The sequence below is a fragment of the Esox lucius genome, chromosome 21 (genome assembly GCF_011004845.1).
Source record: "Esox lucius isolate fEsoLuc1 chromosome 21, fEsoLuc1.pri, whole genome shotgun sequence".
Classification (NCBI taxonomy): domain Eukaryota; kingdom Metazoa; phylum Chordata; class Actinopteri; order Esociformes; family Esocidae; genus Esox; species Esox lucius.
In genome coordinates, this window is record NC_047589.1 from 10,773,149 (window position 1) to 10,793,437 (window position 20,289).

Below are 20,289 nucleotides of genomic sequence, written 5' to 3' on the forward strand. Positions count from 1 at the left end.
GTGTGGGTGGATGGAAGGGGATGGGGGGGGGGGGGGTCAGGGCGAGAGGGAGGTGGCCAGGGTGGGTGACATTCAGAAAACCACACGACTCTGGACTTTCTACTGTACGTCTGGGAAAGCTAAGAACAGTCATTTCAACAATCATTTGAACCGACTCACATAGAACTAGAGTTGGACGAAGGAAAAACTGCCAATGACAAGAGTCAACATAGGTTTGGTCATTATTACCTCTTCCAGAAATGTTTTATCTCTGTGATATAGCTGAGCTGGGTTCAGATTAAACAGGCAACATAAGGGAGGGAGACAATAAGGAACTAGACAGTCATCAGATTTTGTATTTCAGAGCAGCTAACTAAAGACCTGCAATCAGTGGAATTCAGTCTTTGGGGAAAAGGATGCCAACACAAAAGAATGTGTAATTATATTTCAAAGTGGATATTTTCTAAAGCAGAGTTTTGTGTGCTAACAGGCAATCAATGTGTTTACTGATATCAGGTTTTCACTGCAAATGATTAAGAAACACTCTTTTAGTCCTCTTCAGGGTTATAAAATATAATTGGAAATTCCTGTTTATCAATTTGTGGACACAAATGAAAAAACTTAAAAAGCTTACAAACCACTGGTTTAGTAGACAAAATACAACCAATTCTAGCCTTCCCAAATGGCCCAGTGCGCATCTGAACCTCATTTTGATTGTGATTGGTGGTGATATGCCTGGGACTGGTGACATCACTTTTTTTAAAACAGTATGTTTTTTCTGTGTGGTGATAATGTGACCTTAAATAAACATAAATAAAAGACTCAAAGAGAAGACTGAACCAGAAAGACCAAACAAACCTGGCCATGTTATGTATGACTGAAATACTAGATTGGGGTTCAGTTACATAAACGAGAATCTCATCTGCATGAAGAGAAACAATATTGTATTTTTCATATTGCCATAATATAAGAAAATATCAACATTATGGTTAGAGAAGACGCTCAATGGCCAGAGCTCAAAGCAGCTACAAAATTGCAAGTCCCTGTCTGAACATATTTTTGTTGCTACAGGGAAAATATCAGTTTCTAGCAGACTGATTCAAACTGTAATGAAAAAAGGTCTGACGTGATTTGTCTTGATTTCGGCCTTACATAAACAAAAGCATCATTCAATAAGTGTGTGTAGACATTTAATGTACACTGTATTTGCTGCAAGAGGAGTAAGTAAAACTGTTGTTCAGCTTTAGTAATGAGTACTGGAGCCAAGTTCTGGTATGCCTTGAATATAATGAGCAGTTCTGTCTTTTTTTATGTATTATTATTTTACCCCAATTTTCTCCCATCACAAATGTCCAATTTGCTGTTATTGGCTTGCCTTGTTGAAACAACTCCCCAGCAAACGCGTAACATTTGCCAGCCTACAACCTTGAATGAGCTTCTCGTGTTGCCTGGTTGAAATGTGACAAAGCAGTCTTTGCCCTCCCAAACCGACAGTGCCCGCCCACCCCGACAGTGCCCGCCCAAACCGACAATGCCCGCCCTCCCCGGACAATGCAGGCCCCACGGGCATTGTTGGTATGCAGTGACCAGGATTCAAACGCTTTGGTGCAAAGTTGTATTGCAAGGCAGCAACTTAGACCACTGCTCTACTCGGAGGCCCTGTAACTGGCAATTATAAACCCCAAAGTTAATATATCAGGATTCTGAATCTTCATGTCTGTCAATGAATGAAATTCAAGCACTTTGATGGAGTGGAATGTCTTTTAAAATGGAATTATATTTGAAATGATTCAAATCAAGTTGAATTTCAACCCACGAGTAGGATGGGAGTTCTGAATTGAGCACAGGGGAGCAAAAGGCAACCATTTTGTGTGCAGTGGCGCCGGGGGGGGGGGGGGGGGGCTCCGTTAGCTGGGGGACAATGGGGGATGTCTCTCTCCCCCGGTTTCAAGGGCATGCCTTCAAAGTCAATGGTGCCTACTGTAACCGTAGAAGAGGGCTGTAATCTAAAATGCCTCTCACTCCTAGGACACAGGGTCTGGCAGAGGGGGATAAACGGCCGAAAAAGTCCTTAGTGGAGTGTGATGATACACCCCTATACCCTTTCTAGTCTCCTGTCCCTCTCCCATTCAACGAGGAGCTCTGGGAAGGGTCATGTTGCACTGGCCACTGTGGTGTTGAGTTGCACAGTGGTACTGATACTTTGTGTTTTGTGGGGGGGTGCGCGTGTCTGTCAGGCGAGAGGGGGGGTGGGAGCCAGCGATGGAGGAAAAAGTAACGAGTGAGTCAGTTGTTCCTGAAAGTGCATGACACCCGAAAAGTTTTCTACACTTTTTTTGATTTATATGTATATTTAAGAGTTCCAGTTAATAGCTCAGAGACACGAGCTCGCTTTGAGCCGCTTTCCGGAAAGCTCTGTTTTGGGTCGTGTTCTGCGTTGCTGTGTCACCGATGCCTGCCACAAACGTAGAAAAGCTAGCTGGAGGACGGGGGTCTGTGCAAGACATGATGGGTGACATCAGAACTCTCTCCTCATATTTCTTCTGGGTCTGTTTATTCTACAAAAATGTCAGTAGGAGGCAAAACTCTTTTTAATTGACTGAAGTCTGGGGTTTCTCCCAAGTTGTCATCTTTCAATCTCCCCCCCCCCCCCCCCTTTAATCCCGGTAGCCCTCCCTCTCGTCGCCCTACATTTATCAACTGGGTTGTTTTAAATAGAGGGTCATGCAACAGAAAACCTTTTTAGAAGTTTTGCCAAATGGCATGAAATAAAAATGTGCCTTCTAACTTGACAGGCAGCGCCTCCCAGTCTCCCCTTGGTTTTCCTCCATGTTGTCTCATAAACACAATTCTATTTCTGCTCTGGCTGTTATCTTGAGGCGGCACTCGAAGGACTGAAGAAGCACTGGTCATTAATATCTCATATTGCGTAACAAGGTCCTTTGATGCCTTGGCACAGATCATATGAATGACTGTGCGCTGCTGGAGACAACCCCAGGGATCTAGAGGTCCTCCTATCATCAATCGGTTGGGAGTGGGGGGTGGGGGGTTTCCAGGGTTTGCACCCGACCGCCGCATTCCCTTTACGATGTGTATTTCTGATCCACCGTTGCTACAGTAACCCGCACCTCACCCGCCCACTGCGCTGAGTTAAATGTGAAGCGTCTGGATAGAAAAACTGCCTCCACCTTCCAGGGAACGCTGTTCCACTAAGAATTCTGCGTGTCCTGTTTCCTTTTAATTGACCACGCTCCCTTTTCAGCATATTGCTATTCAGACGTTCTTACTTGAAGCTATAATGACCTCTTTATGACCAGACATGGATGCCATCATTTACTACTTACCAGCCCTGGGGACTGGGTGTCAGTGTGCCTGCCACCATGTGAACACAGAGGAAGGCGTTTGTCTGTGTGTGCATTAAACGGTTCCTTGTCTTCAGTGTATCCCAGCTCAAACGCTTTCATCTGGGCTTCATGATCGTCTATGGGTTTCCCTCATGCAATCACTGACACATTTAAAAGCTACCGCGTGCACGTGCAGGCGTGCACATTCCGGTTGCTCGTCCCTCTATCCTCTTCTTTTTTCATCTCTTTTCGGTTTGTGTGTCTGTGCACACTGTGAGTGTGGGTGCGCATGTGTGCATCTGTCGGGAATCTGCAGTGTGACATCCTGGCTGTGATCCGCCCGCTTGCTACAGCCGCAACAATTAACATGAAGGCTGAGTTGGAGGCTTCCTGATAGGCTGAGAGTGAGTCACACCCCTCTGTCCCCACCCTGGCCCCTCCACCACCACCGTCCGCACAGCTCTGTTGAAACTAGTGTGTGTGACACACACACACAAAGGAAAGGTGTTTGTGAGAAAAAAACATGAACTACTGAATGAAATAGTAGTAGACCGCCCTCTTGTGGTATTGTTGAAAAGTGACCACTCACACATTCTCACCAATTCGGAGGGTCCCTGGAATGACTCTAAAGTCTCAGAGAAGTAATGGCCAGATTAATCCTCTTGTACATATTAAATATTAGCGTGTTTGATTTAACCAGGTGAGCCCTATTTGAGACATTGAGCTGGATACTAGAAACGCATCTGTTATGTTTAAAAAGGCGTTTGTGTGGGATGTCTGAGTCTGGCCAGCATGTTGGCGTGACTTGTCTTAAATGTCTTTCCAACTCCACAGCAGTTTCCCCTTAGTTATAAGTCTGTTTCCATGCAAGCCCTGCCAGATGGTGACACTAGACAGTTCGTGAATGTTTTTCTCTTTTTGTCCAAAGTGGGGGGTTACCCGTTGATCTAGGTTTTTTCTTCTTCAAATTGACAATGAAATGCTAAATGTTTCCAACATTAGGACAGGTCTCCTAAGGTAATCAAGTCTATCGGGATACTGGTACCGTGACAACCCTGCTTCAAATTGCTTTCCGAACCCATATGGACTGCTTTGTCGATAGGGGTGGATTCTAATGGCACTACTGAGAACAGACACAAGTGTTTATTCCACTAATTGAGCTGTGTATTAACAGCAGTGAATTTGTTAGTGAGGGAACATCCAGATATACTAGTACTGGCAGCAACCCTGGACAGGTTGGGAGGAGGGGACTGTCAGCCAGGCACAGAGAGGGAAAGGTCTCAAAGAGGAGGGCCCTGTTACAATATCGCCAAGGGCATCCTTCCCTTTCCTCCTTCCCTTGTTTTTCACCTCCTTTCTGGAGGAGTTTGCTGTTTTAATTGAGAGCATTATGGTATGAACTTTACACTAGCCTTTCCACCGTTTTCGGATTAGGGATTTGGTACTATAGTGGGAGGGAACAATCATTTTTGGGCATTTGCTGGTGTTGCTAGTGTTGCTCCCCTTGTGGAATTCCTTGGGAGAGGGAATGATGCATAAGGTATCTGAAGTGTTGTTCCCCTTGTGGAATTTTCCACAGCCAGTTTTCAGGACTGTCTTCCTTTACCCTTCTTTTCTCGCTCACTCGATGTCCTGTTTTTGTATCCACCTCCCCACCTCATCTCCTTCTTTCTCTATCTCCCCCTGTCCCCCTCTCTCTCTGTCTACCCTCCCCCCCCCCACACACACACACACACACACACCCCAACCGCCCTTCAAAAGTTTTCCCTATCTGACACATGGGCAGCTGTTCACATGTCTTTGAAATTCGCTGGAAACATCTGGCCACATCAGTCGTGAGAAGAATAAAGAAGAAGCAGTAGGTCTGGAGACGTGCGAATTTAACAAGATAACAGTTCCCCATGCTACATACAGTCTTTAAACACGTTGTTTTTTTACCTCCCCAAATAGCACTGCTAAATTAAACATGGAAAGTGGGAAAGTGCATCCTCGGCCTACCTTGGCGCGTGTCTCCATTTAAAATCCCAACGGGATCACCTGTACATGGAGTTTGAAGCACAAATAATCTGCCGTGTAGGTTGTGTGCATTTACCAGAAGGTTAGCTTAGTGCCGCCCAACAGGGATGTCTACATTTAAGGTGGTAGACAAATGCGTATGCAAGCATATGATGTTGAAGCAGCAGTGGGTACACGTCTGGTATAGTGGTGTTTGATGGCGCATTCCCCTGCATTGATTAATGGGCTGATCCTAGACCTGTCTAATGGTTCAGGTAAGGATTGGACGAGGATAGGCTGATCCTAGACCTGTCTAATGATTCAGGTAAGGATTGGACGAGGATAGACTGATCCTAGACCTGTCTCTAATGGCTCACGTTGGGATTGGAGGGCAGGCTGATTTATGCTCGGTGATTACTCACAACTTATTCAGACAGAGAAGCATTTAACCCTGAATTACGGGTAAAGGAGAAGAACGTCAGGTGGCAGCATCTGGTGCCCTCAGTGTAGGAGCTGAAGGTCAAGGGCATGCCGGCCCGTCTGCCTTCCTGCAGTTTATTTGAGGATACACAGGTGTCTGGGGTGCCAGCGTCCCCCATGCTCTGCTGATGTCAGGGAAAATGAAATCCGCAGTGCCACTCCACGTTGGCCCCAGGGGCAAGCTGCACTGTAGGACTGGCACACTGTTAGAGGGCATGACGTTGGCACACTAGAGATGGCAGACGACTGCCTCTGACATTGCAAAACTATTACCTTTTGAAGGTCCTGGCCAAAAGAGAACCTGGCCACAGTTTGAGAATCAACCATGAACCGACAGGCCAAGTACACAAAAGTGTAACACCACATTTAAAAAAAATAATAAAAGCACAGCGAACTTGGAGAAACAAACAAGTGTTGACCTGTTGGAATGATGCAACTGTGGTTGAACATATGTGCAACAGAGAGAGATGCCAGATGTATTAAAAAACACATTTAAAACCCAGCTTTTCAGGTTGTTCTGAAATCTGTGGATGGAAACAAATAAGAAGCATTCCTGTAACATGTTGAAAATGTAATCTAACAGCAATGTATCTAATGGAAATTAGATTTAAATTATTGAGTTTACATAAGTTGTTGAATATAGTACTCAAACAGAAGTTTTATTAAGACATATATAATCCAATAGAAGGGTCAAAAGCCACCCATGGAGCACCATGCAAATAGAATTAGCCACCTGCAGCTTGGGGAATTGATTATTTAACCAATGTATTGTATTGTCAGTGAATTTGGTGATTATTTTCCTCTGTTAAATTAGTTGATCAGTTCATCAAATAATTATTTATACTCCAATAGTTCTTGCCGGACCGCGTAAGTGTAGCTGGCCAAGAAGAGCGAATGTGTCTTACTGGGTGAGTGAATGGACAGGCAACCAAGCGAGCGAGGGGACTGCCATGTAGGGGACCGGTGTTCAACCCCCACCACGCACAAAACACATTAGGCATTAGGATTTGTTCAGGATAGTCTAAATCTCTGCTCGCTACAAGCTATAGCAGCTATGTTATAGTAAAATAAAACTTTATAGCCTAAAATAAAACTTTGCAGTTATATTGCGTTGGACGAACATATTTCTTTCAATTTTGATTTACATAGCGTAGTTCACATAGCGTAGAGCAGTGTTTTTCAACCCTGCTCCTGGAGTCACCCCCCCCAGCATGTTTTAGATCTCTCTCTGCCCAAACATACCTGATGTAGCTCATCAAGGACTTGATAATGAGCTGATCATTTGAATCAGGTGTGATAGAGCAGGGAGAGATCTAAAACATACAGGGCGGTGTGCCACTGGGAGCAGGGTTGAAAAACACTGGCGTAGAGGAACCAGAGTGATTGGAGTCATTGTTTTCGTTACTGAACAACATTCATCCCTTTTAATCGCGGGATTAATTAATGCTACATTTTAAAACATTACTCTTCCTATTCTATTTTCCATGGCTTATTATCAAAGGCACTTTTCTCAAAAATAGTAGCAAAAATTCATGACTTTTTTTTAATTGTTGTTCTGTCCAGCACTCTCACTGAAATATTGAAAATGTTTATAGACCTTCAATATCCAAATTCTTCGCAACATAGTCCATAACCATGGTCATGGCCTTGCAGACAAAACCTACACCACGAGTCCGGTAACTATATTTTCAACCAATAAAAATGTTAACCGGATATGACTAGAAACCAGATTCTGATAGTGATGTTCTCTCTTATTCCAAATCTCTACAAAACACTACCATAACTACAGTGAGGGGGGAAAGTATTTGATCCTCTGCTGATTTTGTACGTTTGCCCACTGACAAAGAAATTATCTGTCTATAATTTTAATGGTAGGTTTATTTGAACAGTGTGAGACAGAATAACAGAATAACAAATAAAAATACAGATTTTCTATGGGATTAAGGTATGGAGACTGGTTAGGCCACTCCAGGACCTTATTGTGCTTCTTCTTGAGCCACTCCTTTGTTGCCTTGGCTGTGTGTTTTGGGTAATTATCATGCTGGAATACCCATCCACGACCCATTTTCAATGCCCTGGCTGAGGAATGGAGGTTCTCTCCCAAGATTTGACGGTATCAAATCAGCAGGGGATCAAATACTTTTTTCCCCTTCACTGTATATATTTGCAATCTAAAATACTCTGTCTCAATCCACTTTTGTGTGCTTTCTGAGGTGGAATAACCTTAAGAACAGATGCCTGTGGAAGTGCTGGTGGCCTAGGTAACTACCTCTATTAGTTTAAAACCAGCCAAAAAAGCAGGTGCAGACTGCAACAGTTAAAGGGCCTGGTTCAATATGTTTTCCACATGCAGGTGTTAAACACCTGGAGCAAGATTCCCATATACTTGTCTTGAGCAACAGACAAAACTGTTTAACCGTTCAAATAATAAAATAAAAGTGGTGACATTTGGATTGAGTATCGCCTTGTTGACGTCTTACTTGCCAGTTTTGCTAGAAACCGGAACATCCGTTTGTTGGACACTGCACAGAGTGAGTTCCCTCGGTTCTGGCAGTAGCTCTTTTTAAAGGCAGCCACAGGGGGTTCTGACTGATGGCCCATGTCAACAAGCTATGGAGCGTATTTACACAGGGACGGGGACTCTGCGAAATGGATCTTAATGTTTCTCTTTGCTGAGCCATTCCTTTGAGAAATAAACAGGTACAGCCTTAGCCAACCTTGCATCTTTTTGCTCTTTGCTGCTTCTCTCTCGTGTGTACATTACTGCCTTTTCCCTTTCCCATGGGGACAGCAATTTGCCACACTTTACAAGCCCAGCTTTTAACCGATGGCTTCTTTGACTCTCTTTGAGGTGTGTTTAACACTACAGTCATATGTTAGTTTTGGCTTTGGTGTCAGTCAGATTATTTGCAGAGGGAGCGAGAGAGTGATGGGCTCCTTTGGTTCTGGTGATACAGTTGATAAAGAATCTTGGGTTGCATGTGTGTATTTGTGCTGATAAGAGCTAAAAGCTGGATAAATCCATTTGAATTCAGTTTTTGACAGCAAATCTTGATTTGAATATAGCGTATTTGCCTTTGCTAGGAGTGCTCAGAGAGTGACTTTTTAAACCAGAATGCCCAAATATTTAAGAGATAAAGGTGCTAATCTTCTGTATAAATAACGGTTCATAAAATAAAAAAGACAAAACTGTGCAATTAACATGGTTAATTTTAGCCCACAATTAATTTTAGCCAACTAGCATTTCCCAGTTTCTAGCTAGAAAGGTCTATCCTACAAACCAACAAGACTGTAATGTTACATTTAAACTTTATGGACAAAATGTGCATTGGCACAACTCAATGTTCCTCATGCTTACTTAGCTAGCTAGTTAAAGTTGATATTCCAAACCTAACTGTAACCTAATTGCTGCCCAGAATCACCCCTTAGCTAGCCAACTATTGTTCACAACTAGCTAGTACAATTTAGCCAATATTTCAAGCTAGCTACAGATCAGTAACTATCGGTTACTGTCGTGATATCTTTGTGGTGTTTCTGCAACCATGATCATCCTTTTGAAGCAATGTTCGACTTTCTCAAGACAAACAAAATGGAAAGGTTGCTTTGGTAGAATTCAAACTGATTTACACAGTTGTGATTCAAGGGCATGTAGGCTAGACCACTATAATAGTCAACTGCCATGAATGTATGCACTTTATTAACAGATATCCATATGAAGTGAAATGTGTATTTTACTCATAACCAGGGGCGTAGGTTTGATTTTAAATGTGAGGGGGACAAATATTTTTTGCAAATGCACATGGTTTTGGAATGGCAAGTCCAACAAGCTCATATAGCACTGTTTGAGCTTCTTTTATAATACTGTTCTGTTAATAAAAAGTGGGTGGAACATAATTTATAATGAAACCTACGCCACTGCTCATAACTGCCAGCGTATTCATACAGACTGAACGTTTATCCAATATTTAGTCATGAGACACCCCGACTGTCAAAACAGGATTTAATGTATAGATATAGAACGAATAGAACCGGTGAATCATTGACTTGAAATTGGTCTCATGTTCTATTGGTTTTATTTGTAGACATATAATCCCATTGACACACCACGTCCAAGTTAACTTCTGAAACACCTGGTTCGGGCATTGATTTGGTGGGTCAATGTTGTAACTTGTAGTGTAGTATCAGTGAACTGAGCTTTGCGCCCAGGTTCATAGTTTAATATTGATTATTCAGACATACAGTGAGGTTCCAAAGTATTGGGACAATGGCAAACATATTTTTTGGGATGGGTGGTGTCTGTACTGTAGCCTATTATTTTTTGGGGCAAGGGTATCATATTTAAGAAAGTGTTTACATCTTCATACCATGTACCATGTAGGAATTAGGTTCAAGGTTAGTGGGTAAGGGCAGCACAATGACCCCAAACATACTGTGAAAACCACCAAGGAACTTTTCAGGGCCAAAAAGTGGAATGTTCTTGACTGGCCATGTCTATCACCCAACCTAAATACAAATGAGCATGTTGATTCACTTGTTGAAGACAAGAAAAAATGCCCTATAACAAACAGGTACTGAAGATGGCTGCAGTACAAGCCTGACAGAGCATCATCAGGGAAGTAACTAGCATCTGGTGATGTCTATCGAAGGAAAGGGACTTTCAACCAATTAATGAATATAACTTCATTAAAGACTGTTCATTTGTCCAATTCCTCTGGTATCCCTAAAATGTGCTTCCTGCTCGTTTCACAGTTGTTAAATGTACATTCAAATTAAAGCTGATAGTGTTTACTTGTGTAACCTGTTAGTCACGTTTTTTTGTTTCACATCCATTGTACCAGAGTAGAGCCAAAATGACAAAACTGGTCCCTGTCCAAATACTTATGGACTGCACTTATAGATTGCATATGATAGGCTATTAAGTTCCAGTGGCACTACATAATCAGAATGAAGCCTATTCTACTCTACTTAGTGATGGCCTCTATGCTCATTTGTAACAAAATATCTCAGTATAAGTTGGTTTTGAAAACACTGATGTTGTGCACTTTTGTCAGCTGTTAAATTTGTCGGTAGAATAAAACAAATTATTTGTCTTCTCATATCAACAGTAGGCATACCCAAATTGGAGTCTACTTTTTCCTCAGTTAGATTTTTTAATTCAGGAATGACAGACTGCCTCAACCATAGAAATATAGTAGAATCTCTAGGTGTGTTCCCAATCAAGTCAGGACCGGAAGTCATTAGTTAAAATAGTGAAATTAGTAACACAACCCTTCTAGAGGAAAGGTTTGATGGATTATATGTCTGTTAACAACAAAACAAGCACACTGTTGTATATTTAGCTTGGGTGCTGCCGTAATTATTAATATTTTTATTTTTTTGAAGTACACACACACACGATGCTTTATTGTTAAGACTAACTTCCTTTTAACTTTACATTAACCCAAAGTTAAGACTCCAACAGAAGCATATTGAAAATTCAGGATTCAACATGTTTCATGTTTTTAAATAATGTCAGAGCACTTTTAAGTTTTTTGTCTTAAAAAGCCAAGGAAACACCTATACGTATAATGTAACATGTATTCTGCATCTTAAACCGATCCAGGCTTGAGTCTCTGAGATATACATCCTTAGTATGCCGCTCCTTCAATCCAACCCAACATATCTGCATTATTTAAGGCCACACAAATGCTCCATACAAACTGACATTTACTAAATGAACCAGTTTTAAAGTGTGTATGCGATTGACCACCCTAACAATTCTTATGGAAAACATACATTCTGGAATGAAAGTGAACTCCTTTAAGTATGTTTTTTCCCTTTTCTCCACAGGTGACCATAGGCAAGATGTATACAACCCAGAAGACTATTGTTGAAGGATAGGTGGACTTCTGATGGACATCCTGGCATTGATGGAGTGTCTCGGAAGGAGGGGAAACAAAGTCCAAGAGACCATGGAACACATAGCACTCAACCTCACTTCCCACAGCACCCATTGAATGATTATGGGATATGCATTGTGAAACCCTATGGGTTGGGCATACTGTGCCCTTTCCAATGGGTGCTTTAACTTGATGTGTCTGTGCTAACCTAGAACAAACATGTACTTTCTTGTGGTTCCCCATGAGAGCATTGAGAAGCCCTTACCTAGACATTTTGTGTTGACTATGGACCAATAGTAGAACTGAACATCAAATGGGCGCTATATCTTAATGTGACCTAGCTGTCTTGTAGGCAGTCGAGATTCCACCATATTGCATATACGTGTCATATTGCATATTATTCCGTGAGCATTTTGTGAGCAGTAACAATTTAAACAGTACGCAGACTGTTTACAGACAGCCTTGATTTCCTTGTTATATTTTTGAAAGTTGTTTTCAATTGTGTGTTGTATATAGGATTGGTTTATATCCTGGTTGCAAATAAATATATTTAAATATACAAAAGTGTTCCAAAATACAACAAATTATATGTAATATAGTTAAATGCTAATAAAACTCAACAAATACATGAACTATTATGTCATTGTTTCAATTTAGAATTTTTAAGTATATCTCAATGTTTATGCTTTTGATAAACAGAGTAAATATATTAATGTCTAAATCACTTTACTGTTTTCAAACTCTTTATTCCTGACCCAGTCAATACAGCACTGGCAAGGACAGGGGTTTGATTCTCGCTGGGGCCACATTTACATAATGCTTGTAAGCCTCACTTTAAGTCTGTTTAGATAAAAGCACCCACTAAATGGCTATTACTGTTATTATCATTGTTATACCAAAGTTTTATAAGCCATTAAAGCAGCTTTAGGGAGATAATGAAAATGTGATACTCATTTTTGTGTGTGTATTGTATGTAGTAAAGTGAATGTATCCCAGAATGGGACCTGTGTTAATAATAGCCCCTTTTGTTGGTTTTGGATGAGCAGCGACTTAGTAGCAGGCCGAGACAGGTTTAAAGATCATATTACTCAACTAATAATGTGTCAACATTGTAAGATTCCCCATATGTCTTCTAAATATCTTGTCATCTTATCAGCTTTTTAAGGGTAATAATCAAAAGCAGTTAGAAGTACAATGAAAATCAAGGGTTCAAATTACATAATTTTAATCTGTTCTTCAATGAGCTTGTCTTGCTTAATGGGCCAATAGAATAGTCCCAAAGAGCAAGTCCTGACTAGCTGGCACCACAAGCAGATAGTATTTAAACCCAAGAGGCATCACTATAAAACTGTTGGGACTGAGGCTGTTTTAAGAACAAAGGCTACTTAATAAGGATAGGTTGTATTCATTTTCAACAGAGTATTCTGCATTTATTAGAACATTTGGTCTACTTCATTGTTCGGTATACAGAAACCCAACTGATGGCCTGAAACATTAACAACATTTTCTGAGGTTACAACATAACATCATAAACATACATTTGCCATTTAAGGTGTAGAGCAACTTTGCATCCCACCCAAATCTATATTTACATTCAGTTTAGTAGGCCAAGGTCTTCTGTGTGGATGTTGTCCAGAGAGACTCTAACATTGCTGCACAGCCCTTCTGTGTTGACAGAGTAAATAACTCCACGTGATTGCCGATTGGCCTCTTGAACATTGGTCGGGGGACGTGTATAGGACAACCTGACAGCCACCACGCTGTGCTGTAGTGATGGGCACATGACGCCATAAACCAGGGAAGCGACATGGCATCACTGGCGTGCGTGTTGTGCTCGCATCCTCGTCAGCGGTACCTCAAAAACACTGGAGGAGTTTTGTTAAATGTAATGTCATCCTAATCTACACACGGCATGTGATCAACAAAGACCCTATACATGGAACAACTATTCCAGAATATCATATTGCGACGGTATGCAATACCTTTTCCTAGTTACAGCATATAGGTGTGTTATTTATGGTGTACATATATTGGATGAAAAGCCAATTCCAACCTTCACCCCTAAACATATCTGGTACAATATATTGTATATTGTTGTTGTTCGGGCAGAATTTATTTTAACTGCAAATGTGTCCACCTGCTTTTTGAAAATGAATGCCAGTGGGCACTGTATGATTCTTAAGGGTGTGGTATATGGTCCATATACTTTAAGCACAACACATCGTGGTTTGTTAACCGCAGTACGTGGGCAATATACCAAAAAACACCTGAGATGCATTATATTATAGAACGGTTGCCAACACAATTAGAGTAGTAAAAAGTGATGTGATGTCATACCTGTGGTATATCTCATGTAACACAACTGTCTGCCAGTCAGCAATCGTGATTCAAAGCACCTGGTTAATAATAAAGCATAGCATCTATTCAAGAACCTCTATTCTTCTCATTCATTGATGGAAAACTGTGCTTCACAGAGAGAAGTAAATGTGTTTTGTACATTATGTTCCACAAACCGGCTGCCTCTCAAATCATTTGATCAAGCTGTTCTCTGTGTAGCCACGCACATCAATACAACAGATTGCTCGTTAATCATTGCACAGTGCCATGGGAGTATAAACAAGAATTGATATATTTTATGGTAGAGAGCAATTTGACAGGTTTTGCTTCATACGATGGCATTATAACCAGAAGACACGCTTTCATCCTTTACACCTATTCTGGCCGCTGAATCCAAAGCTATGTTTAAAATGTTACACTACTCTCTTTGAAGTACACTATTTCTGACCGGCCATTCTCTTCAGCGCAACACTTTGAGATCAACAGTGTTGCATATAGGTCAAAAGTAACACAAAGGGAAAGAGGGTGCCACAAGTTTAGCATTTTCTTTGACCTTTGAGTCCCAAAAGATTTAGGAGTTGCACACTGTGATTCCTATATGAAGTAGGCTAGAGTCAGGGCATGATTAATGCAGAGACGTACAGCGGCTGAAGGCCCAGGACCCTTGAGGCAGAGAAAAATGGAAATGTATTCATATAGTATACCTATTTATGTATATATATATATATATATATTTTTTTTTTTTTTTTTTTTATTGCAACCATCACTACCGGCTTGAGGCCCAGGCCCATAATGGGGCCCAAGAGGCAAAGAAAATGTGAATGATATTTTTTGGTTAACTTACATTACTATTAGGCTGAAATAGCAGAGGGCCTGGCTTTTTGTGTGTACAATGCCAAAAACAGTGTAGCCTCCATTTGTTTCTTTTACTGCTCATATTTACAGTGCACTACATTACAACTCATAATATCACAGATGACATTCACAGTAGTGAAACTGATTAACACAGCTCATCAAAATGGCTGTGAATTCACAACTCTGCAAAATCGGACAGCAATCCTTCTGATTGAATGACATCATAGATGTAGAACAGGTGATCATTTTTCCAAGAGATGCACTGTAGTTTATGACTCTAAAATCTTCAGTCCATTTATAGTCATGATATGGTCCCTTGAGTCTCAGGTGTCCTTAGTGGCAGTGTTCATCCATCCTTCTAGCACACATCTTCATTTCTTCATTTTTAGATTGTATGATCTATTTGCAAATCAGTCCAAGAAATATGATTGGAAACTTTAGTATTTTTGGCTGTCTTTCTAGGAAAGGATATTTAACATCTGGCAGGAAGCATACTTTCACTATTAAAAAAATGGTAGGGGTTTTACAAATCATCAAATATTCAGCAATCCTAAGATGAAAATAACAAATAACAACTCCCTAAGTTAACGCGAGTTCATAAGTTTAAATTGATAATAAATTGTGGGCCCAGATGTCAGATAAAAATACGAAATGATGTATATATATATTGATAAACGTGATGGAGATTAACGTCTTAATTAATTGCACTGAATGCCCGAAACCAACTTTATGCACACGCGAAACATCGCGTTTCAGGTTGCATGGAAGGCTGCGCTTTCGTAGGTCGGCATACCTGTACAGTGATACTTCAAGGTATAGTTTCTCCCGCGGTTGTTATCCCAAAACTCGCCCTGGTCATTTCTGAGGTACACGGCGAAGTGCACCGAGGAATCTGGGTCTAGAAACGGAGGTGTGTACATGATGAATGTGTAACGCTCACCAACAATATTCTCCTCCACTGGCATAGGTATCGCTGGTGCGTCGACGAAGGAGAGCCATTCGTTAAACGTGTACCGCACACCGACTTCACTCTTGTAGAACTTTTGATTATTCGTTCTAATCAGCCCACGTACGTCAAACTGGGTAATGGTCACCTTCTCCAGGTTGATGTGGGACTGCAGCAACATTGTTTCAAAATCATGAGACTGTACAGGCATCTTGAAAGTTGGGATGAGACGGTCCACGGTTAAGGTGGATTTAAAGTTTACGCACAGGTCTTCAATTTGATTCTCTCGGTCATGCAGTTCAGGAGGGAAACGTTTCAGTCTCAACATTACCTTGGAAGGGATTTGTGGGTATTCTGCTGTGCTGAAGTGCTTCACGCTTGCCAAATTAAGGCCCATTGAGTCTGCGAATTTCACCCGTTTTCGTCCGTTATTAATTTCTTCGAAAAGCGTAGCCTGCTCCGGGTATGCGGGCAGCGATTTGGCCCTACGCCTGTCTTTCATATATTTTTCTGGTACTTCCATTAATTCATCTTCGTAGTCTTCATTACCATTCTCTGTTGACTCCTCTTTAATCCCTGATGACATGGTTCGCCCTGAATTCGGAGAACAATGTTTGAAATCACTCAGACAGGCTGAATCGGACATATCGGTAATGCGTTCGTTATGGACATGAACCGGAACAGTTCAAGTTATTAAGTTTAGATCCCAGATGAACTTTTCACTTTGTGTGATACGCCCACTAAAAAGCTAATGACACAAATCTAACAGTTGCGTTTTTTTTAGTGTTCAACGTCATTGCAAGTTATTGCAACAACACAAGTTTACAAACAAACGCTATGGAACGAGTGCGCAATCACCACATGTTTTAAATGGCGCATCTGCACTTTTGTTTTCCCCGGGCACAGGGTGGCAAGGCTTTTATGCTGATGTTGGCTTCAGGGTTTTGTGTTTCAATTAAATGTTTGACACTAACGACTTAGTGACCAAGTTAGGCAATTGATTATCAATATGCTACAATATTTTCAGTATTTAGCGAGCTTATATTTCATGACAACGTCTACATATACTGGGGTGATATAACACAATGTGATATATTTTTGGATCAGGGAATAAGATGACCTAAAAACACTTAATATACAAAATAAACCAGGTAACTGTATCAGCGTAATATAATAGTTGTTTAATTAATGTTATGAATATTTATTTAGGACACAAAAGCAACTACACTGGTTAAATGAAAGCTTCAAAGTGAAACTTGTAAGGGTAAGGCAACATGGGGTTAGACGATTTCCTACTTCTTTCAAAAAAGGTTTTGAGGTGAATTCTGTTTCAGTAGATACAATTTGAAGTAGATAAATTCAAAAGAAGTTAGAAAAAAGTTTTTCTATATATAGATGTGAGGAAGCTTTAAGATGATTCATCCACTTGTTCAGGAAGAAAAATGTTGAAGGTTTTTGAGTAGTAATATGTATATTTATAGAAGTAATATGTTAATTTAGTACGTTGGGGGCAAGATGATGGGAATCCTTTATGGTTGGTAATTTATTTCTAGCTGTAATTTGGAAACTGACTTGCCCAGTAACTTGACTGCATTATTTTGGAACCGCTTAAGTTGTACCTTAAGTACACTAAATAGTATTAAAATAGTAAACTATTTAAATAGAAATAAGTATACTTACTTAGTACACTTAAATATATATTTACAAATAAAATTAAAAAATATATATATATACACACACACACACACACATGTAGTCTGTCACAGTGTTGTAGGGAGTGGAGACAGACGCAGGAAATACTGTAAGTGCTTTTATTTTCCCAACTTAAAGCATGTCAAAATAACTGATTGGGCAAGGCCAAATTAAAGTGAGGTGTAATGCCTCCAAAACAGAACACGCTGATGAAGCCTGAATGAGAACAACGCACACACACACACACACACACACACACACACACACACACACACACACACACACACACACACACACACACACACACACACACTACTGTTACTCACTGCATGGTGACATGGAAACAATAGCCGACAAGGCGCTGGGGAAACAGTGGGCCTTATATATATATATATATATATATGTATGTGTGTGTCATGATCAGTGGGAATGGGAAACAGGTGTGTGTGATAATATGGGGACAGTCCGGGGTGAAGGTGGTTACTGGTGATTAGCCGGAACAGTGGTGCCTAGAAGGCTGGTGATGTAGACCTCCAGAGTTGGTGCAAAGGAGGAGCATCTGCACCAGGGGGATTCATGACAAGTACTAGTCCAAACGTTGGACATACCTAGTCATTCAAGGCTATTTCTTGATTTTTACTATTTTGCGCATTGTAGAATATTAGTGAAAACATCACGACTATGAAATAACACATTGTGTAGCAGCCAAAATAGTGTTGAATACATCTAAATATATTTAATATTGTGGATGCTTCAAAGTAGCCACCCTGGGGATTAGGGTCAGTTCTCCTTTGTAAATCCAAGGAATGTGTTCTCAAAATGATCCTTGTGTCCTGCTTGCTCTTTCAGGTGTAGCCCTATGGAAAAATAGTATTTCCATAAGACAATATTTTATTTTGGTTATTGTCATTGTAATATATATTTCACATTGACACAATTTTTCTATTATGTTTATATGTGTTAATATATTAAGTTGTTTGAAAATGCATTTACCGGTGAGAGTGTCCAATCAGGACCGGAGGTATAGGTCGGGAAGAAAAAGGAACGGAAAGATGAGGAGGGGGGAGAGAAAGAGTGTGCTGTGAGAGGATACGAGCTAAAATTTGGTAAAACACCAAGTTTAATGTTCGTAAGGATAAGTGTCATTGTACACTGCGCGAAGAGTGAGTTACAGACACTTAATAAGTTACAGTAATGTGATAGTTCGTGTCGTGGACTTTGCGATTAAAATTAGCACCACGAGGAGAAAGTGTGGACAGCTGATTTCCACGCGCCAGCCCAAACCGAGCGTTACCAGCGAGCAGCCGCTTGGTTGCTGTGTTTGTGCATCGCCTGAAAAACCTAATCCGTGAGGAAAAGACTGAAGGTTCGGAGGGATTCTTCCAGTCCGTTGACCATTGGAAGCATCGAGTACCTGGGTGTTGAAGGACGGTACGGCGACTCATCAGTTCTGCTTGTGTGAGTTTTATTTTGTTTGTTGCGCCGAGGCGTGAAGCGACCATTGTGTTTTAGGTCTCAACGATCTCAAGCTACACAACAGGCCTGGTACGGGTATTCTTTGACTATAAGGGTATTCAGTTTGTTTATTCATTTGATGGACATTTAGTCATTTGCTGGCATTAGATTTAGAATTCCAATTGGTTTAACTTGGGGAATTCAATGTGATTGAGAACTGTGAGGTAACTTTGTTTAGTTGAATCAAATTGTCTATTTGTAAATATATTAAGTAATAATTATTTCCTGTGAAGATTTTCTTTATATTTTGGGTTTTACATATTCATACAAGGGGTATTGAAAGTAACAATTATTTTCCAGTATAATGATTAAGTTATACAAAAACAGGTATTAAAGTAGTGTCCCTTTTAAGTAGTGTGTGATAGAGGGACATAGAGATAAGACTTTACTTAAAGTTAGCTGTACAGACATTGTGTGGTTATTATATCCATCCATCTTCTTCTGCTTATCCGGGGCCGGGTCGCAGGGGCAGCAGTCTAAGCAGAGATGCCCAGACTTCCCTCTCATTAGACACTTCCTCTAGCTCTTCCGGGGGGACACCGAGGCGTTCCCAGGCCAGCCGGGAGACATAGTCCCTCCAGCGTGTCCTAGGTCTTCCCCGGGGTCTCTTCCCGGTGGGACGGGACCGGAACACCTTCCCAGGAAGGCGTTCATGAGGCATCCGGAACAGATGCCCAAGCCACCTCAGCTGACCCCTCTCGATGTGGAGGAGCAGCGGCTCTACTCTGAGCTACTCCCGGGTGACCAAGCTTTTCACCCTATCTCTAAGGGATCGCCCAGCCACCCTGTGGAGAAAGCTCATTTCAGCCGCCTGTATCCGGGATCTTGTCCTTTCGGTCATGACCCAAAGCTCATGACCATAGGTGAGAGTAGGAACGTAGATTGACCGGTAAATCGAGAGCTTCGCCTTGCGACTCAGCTCTTTCTTTACCACAACAGACCGATAAATCAACCGCATTACTGCAGAAGCTGAACCGATCCGTCTGTCAATCTCCCGTTCCATCCTTCCCTCACTCGTGAACAAGACCCCTAGATACTTAAACTCCTCCACTTGAGGCAGGCACTCTCCACCAACCTGAAGTGGGCAAGCCACCCTTTTTCGACTGAGGACCATGGCCTCGGATTTGGAGGTACTGATTTTCATCCCCACCGCTTCACACTCTGCTGCAAACCGTCCCAGTGCATGCTGAAGGTCCTGGTTTGAAGGGGCCAACACGACAACATCATCCGCAAAGAGCAGAGACGAAATCGTGTGGTCCCCAAACCT

At 41.3% G+C, this 20,289-nt stretch overlaps 2 protein-coding genes across 2 annotated transcripts in view; one reads left to right on the top strand and one right to left on the bottom strand.

Annotated features, from left to right (window-relative positions):
- Positions 1–13,937, top strand: part of LOC105028296 (LYR motif-containing protein 4B) — a 45,110-nt gene extending 31,173 nt beyond the window's left edge. The window contains exon 3 of the mRNA XM_010900929.4: positions 11,628–13,937. Within this exon, the coding sequence (XP_010899231.1) occupies positions 11,628–11,678 (51 nt within the window). The 3' untranslated portion in view covers positions 11,679–13,937. The remainder of the gene's footprint in view (positions 1–11,627) is intronic.
- A 984-nt stretch (positions 13,938–14,921) lies between these two features.
- Positions 14,922–16,525, bottom strand: ppp1r3g (protein phosphatase 1 regulatory subunit 3G). Its single transcript, XM_020041993.3, has one exon. It carries the CDS (start codon positions 16,459–16,461, stop codon positions 15,622–15,624), a length of 840 nt encoding a protein of 279 aa, XP_019897552.1. The 5' UTR covers positions 16,462–16,525; the 3' UTR covers positions 14,922–15,621.
- Between the last annotated feature and the right edge of the window lie 3,764 nt (positions 16,526–20,289).

What these genes read in the sequence shown, in the direction of transcription:
- ppp1r3g (XM_020041993.3), bottom strand. Translation starts at nt 16,461, where the DNA reads ATGTCCGATTCAGCCTGTCTGAGTGATTTCAAACATTGTTCTCCGAAT.